The sequence below is a fragment of the Bison bison genome, unplaced genomic scaffold, assembly GCF_000754665.1.
Source record: "Bison bison bison isolate TAMUID 2011002044 unplaced genomic scaffold, Bison_UMD1.0 scf7180017863958, whole genome shotgun sequence".
NCBI lineage: Eukaryota > Metazoa > Chordata > Mammalia > Artiodactyla > Bovidae > Bison > Bison bison.
The window spans coordinates 36,649-41,259 of record NW_011494530.1 but is presented as its reverse complement, the minus strand read 5'-3'; the positions used below and the strand labels follow the sequence as shown (position 1 = coordinate 41,259).

Here is a 4,611-nt window from a genome sequence, read left to right as displayed (position 1 = left end):
TCTCCCGGCAATCTTGATTCCAGCTTGTGCTTCATCCAGCCCAGCGTTTCTCATGATGTACTCTGCATAGAAGTTAAATAAGTAGGGTGACAATGTATAGCCTTGATGTACTCCTTTTCCTATTTGGAACCAGTCTGTTTTTCCATGTCCAGTTCTAACTGTTGCTTCCTGACCTGCATACAGGTTTCTCAAGAGGCAGGTTAGGTGGTCTGGTATTCCCATCTCTTTCAGAATTTCCCACAGTTTATTGTGATCTGCACAGTCAAAGGCTTTGGCACAGTCAATAAAGTAGAAATAGATATCTTTCTGGAACTCTCTTGCTTTTTTGATGATCCAGCAGATGTTGGCAATTTGATCTCTGGTTCTTCTGCCTTTTCTAAAACTAGCTGGAACATCTGGAAGTTCACGGTTCACATATTGTTGAAGCCTGGCTTGGAGAATTTTAAGCATTACTTTACTAGCGTGTGAGATGAGTGCAATTGTGAAGTAGATTGAGCATTCTTTGGCATTGCCCTTCTTTTATTCACTCACAGGGCATGGGAACTGCACTCTGAAAATACTTTTGCCTCAGGGCTCACTGCTATTGCTATAAACAGTAACTAAGCATCATAATGTTTTTCTTGTTTAAATGTATCAGTGTTGTCAACCAAGCAGTTAACAGCATTTTCTCAGAAATTATTGTCAAAGGTATGGGTTTTATAGAGGTATTTGTAGACCCCTCTTATACTCAATTAACCTATTTTGTTTATATTCCCACAAAATGCTGTGAGTGAAGTAACAACTTTGCTTCAACTATAGGAGAATGCAAAAACACTCCAGGAGCGAAGCGTTGCTTATATCAACTCAGATTCGTCTATAGAAGGTAAATTTTATTTTTGATTGTTATTAAATAGTATACCATCATTTAAATCTGTACATTCTGTTTGTAAACCAGGGTTTTCCTCTTCCTATGCGATACCTCAATACCTTCATTTTCCATTTTACTAGAGAGAAAATCATTATAATTCAAATGAATCAATGTGATTCGTAACTAAATGATTGATCCTAATTTCTTTATATTTGCCTATTTTGAATTACTAGTCTTTAGCAGCCTTGATGGGAGGGGAGTTTGGGGGAGAATGGATAAATGTATATGTATGGCTGACCGCATTTGCTGTCCACCTGAAACTGTCACAACATTGTTACTTGGCTTTAAAATAAGTGTTTTTTTTTTTTTTTAAAAGAATATTTTTATTAAACACACTATGTGTTTTGAAGATTCGAGATATTTTAGAGGGTGGTTAAACTTTGTATTGAATAACACTGAACTACCTGAGGTGCCAAAAAAAGGAGAAGAAAATCTCTAGTATGTCATTACATTCTTCATGTGGAGATAGTAAAAGGATTGGACTAAAATATTTCAGAAGAAATATTTTACAGAATATTTTATACAGAAATACCTCCTGAATGTAATGAAACAGATTTGAAGGGAGCAAAATCTACACACTTCCTTTGACTCTAATATGTGACATTTGTATCTCCAGGCTTTGTATTATTATTTCTAGATACATGTCAGAGCACACTTACTAGCCACTGACATGCTCTGGTCTAATGTCTGCTGTATACTATTGTATTAAATGAGTGAGGGAATTCCCTGGGGTGGTCCAGTGGTTAGGATGCCACGCTTACACTGCTGTGGGCCTGGGTTTGATCCCTGGTTGGGAAACTATGAATGAAGAGAATGAATACTGTGGCCTTACCCCTTCCTTTGCCGAAGTCCCCCTGAGTGATACTGCCTTAGTGAAGAATGACTCACTGGTACTGTGGGAGCTGCCGCCTTAGCAAACTCCAGTGTCCTAAGTGTGTCCTGCAGCCTCTCTCGCCACTGAAGAATTATTTCCATCCTATTTTTGTTGTTGTTGTCTTAAATAATAGTCTTTATTTTTACACAAAGTGCTGCAAAACGAGGCAGTTCCCCAAGGGTGACTTGGAGCTAGAAATTCCATCCTGAGTGTGAAAGTGTTAGTCGCTCAGTTGTGTCCAACTCTTTGCAACCCCATAGACTGTAGCCCACCAGTCTCCTCTCCATGGAATTCTCCAGACAAGAACACTGGTGTGGGTTGCCGTTTCCTCCTCCATGTTTCCACCCTATTTTTAATTCTCTGGGAATGATGCATTCAATTTGAAGTTTATAGTATCTTGTTTGTACTTGGAAAATAAAGTTAGAATTAAATATAGATTGGAGTTTCATTTGGAAGTATTAAAATACTTTATGTGTCTTGTGTATTTTTCAGGCAATTACACTCTCAGAGTTGACTGTACACCCCTTCTTCATCAATTGGTGTATAAACTAACAAAAGAGGTATGTAGTAGATGTGTCTTAATTTTTTCTGATGGACAGTAAATAACTCTTATTTTCTAAGTTGGTGATACTTAGAGTGGAGAAAGGAACGGAGAGTATATGTTTGTAAGTATATGTTTAATGAGGGTAATAAAAAATGTTTGTGTGTGTATCCCTACATAAGTTCTTATAGTTCCCAACTAGAAACCTGAGGTCATGTAGCTTATTAAAACCCATTAAATTCCAACATTGTTTAAACACAGACTTTCTGAAATTAACTGCTCCTTTTCACCCCACCTGCCCTGCAAAACCAGGACTCATTGACAGTTTCAAGCTCAGCTCTTTAATGTCTGTCTGCTGTTCTAAGGCCTCATTGTAGATCATCTTGGACAATCTCCTAAGTACATGGCCAGGTTACTACCAAGTACAAATTATAAATGAATAGGAGTTTGGGCTGGGATTTTTTTTTCCCCTGCCATTTGTAAAAGCATATTTTTCTATAAAGAGTATAATACACAAATGTTCATGTAGATAAAAGTAGAAGTTGATGTGAAATAACATGTGCTTTAATATTGGCAAAAATGTAATTGTTCTGTCTCTTTTCTTAATATTTGACTTATCTTTTCAGATCTCCAGCCCTGATGATGGTTTTGAGAGTAAATCTCTTTATGAAAGCTGGTTAGCAAAGGACCCTTCGTCAGAAAGTAAAACTTTGCCTAGGTAAATCATTTGTATGCACGTTTTCTACCACAGGATCAGTTGAGTTCCCAGACATGCAATTGTTTCTCCAGACATGCAATTCTCAGATGTCTCAATGATTTGAGAATATTTTTGCAAATATTTAGTAAAAGATTATTAGGTATTACTTTGCATTCTTGTATAAAATTACATTCAGATATGTATTAAATAAGGGCTTCCCAGGTAGACACCCTGCCAATGTAGGAGACACAAGAGATGCAAGTTTGATCTCTGAGTTGGGAAGATCCCCTAGATGAGGAAACAACAGCCCACTCCAGTATTCTTGATTGGAAAATTGCATGAACAGAGGAGTCTGGCGAGCTACAGTCCATAGGGTCACAAAGAGTCAGGTATGGCTCAGCACATGAATTATATGTATTAAATATATTAATAAATATAACTTCAAATGGTAATGATGAAGTAAAAAAAATGATGGGTTATTTCTTTCTAAATTTATTAAGGTGCATTATCAGCATCCACCAAGTTATGTCTTTACCTATAGTTAGTTTAGAATTTGTGCAAGAATTAATTTTTACTTCTCATTTGTACAACAGCTGTCGTGCACTTATTTTGTATTTATATTTGTTTTCAACTGCTATGCTTTCTAAAACCAGCTGTTGGTAACAATTCATAGCAAATAAGGCTTGTGAGAGTTTAAATGTATCTTCATTATGTTTTATTTACTTATCCAGAAATAAGAAAAACACTAGAGTAAAAGATTAAAAAACATCCCAAGGTCTCAATCTCAAAAACACATCTAATAGTTTGGAAGTATATAGTTAGGTTCTTAATGTCTACATAATTTTATATTCTGTTTTACTGACATCATTTTGAGTGAAAATCTTCTATGTCATTACATTATATATAAATATATATGTATGTATACACTGGCTTCTTAATTATATGCAAAGAAATATAATTAATTTTTGAAATATACTAGGGCACATTTAGAGTCTTCGTGATCTTAAATGTAGACTTTCTCATGACAGTTTTCATACTAGACCACAGTTCTCTGAGGGGAGAGATCATATCTTATTATTTGTTTTTCCCTCAAAAAATACCATAATTGCTGAGGCCATAGTTACCTGTGAACTTCCTGATGTTCCAGCTGGTTTTAGAAAAGGCAGAGGAACCAGAGATCAAATTGCCAACATCCACTGGATCATGGAAAAAGCAAGAGAGTTCCAGAAAAACATCCATTTCTGCTTTATTGACTATGCCAAAGCCTTTGACTGTGTGGATCACAATAAACTGTGGAAAATTCTGAAAGAGATGGGAATACCAGACCACCTGATCTGCCTCTTGAGAAATTTGTATTTGAGAATTTGCAGGTCAGGAAGCAACTGTTAGAACTGGACATGGAACAACAGACTAGTTCCAAATAGGAAAAGGAATACGTCAAGGCTGTATATTGTCACCCTGCTTATTTAACTTCTATGCAGAGTACATCATGAGAAATGCTGGACTGGAAGAAGCACAAGCTGGAATCAAGATTGCCAGGAGAAATATCAATAACCTCAGATATGCAGATGACACCACCCTTATGGCAGAAA

General features: G+C 36.3%; 1 protein-coding gene across 1 annotated transcript in view; it reads left to right on the top strand.

Annotated features, from left to right (window-relative positions):
• The window catches only part of NAALAD2 (N-acetylated alpha-linked acidic dipeptidase 2), a gene marked incomplete at its 5' end in the record, with an annotated part of 42,599 nt that overhangs the window by 22,030 nt on the left and 15,958 nt on the right, over positions 1-4,611 (top strand). Inside the window, 3 exons of the mRNA XM_010833924.1 lie at positions 799-862; positions 2,274-2,341; positions 2,949-3,040. Coding sequence (XP_010832226.1) covers positions 799-862; positions 2,274-2,341; positions 2,949-3,040 — 224 coding nt within the window. The remainder of the gene's footprint in view (positions 1-798; positions 863-2,273; positions 2,342-2,948; positions 3,041-4,611) is intronic.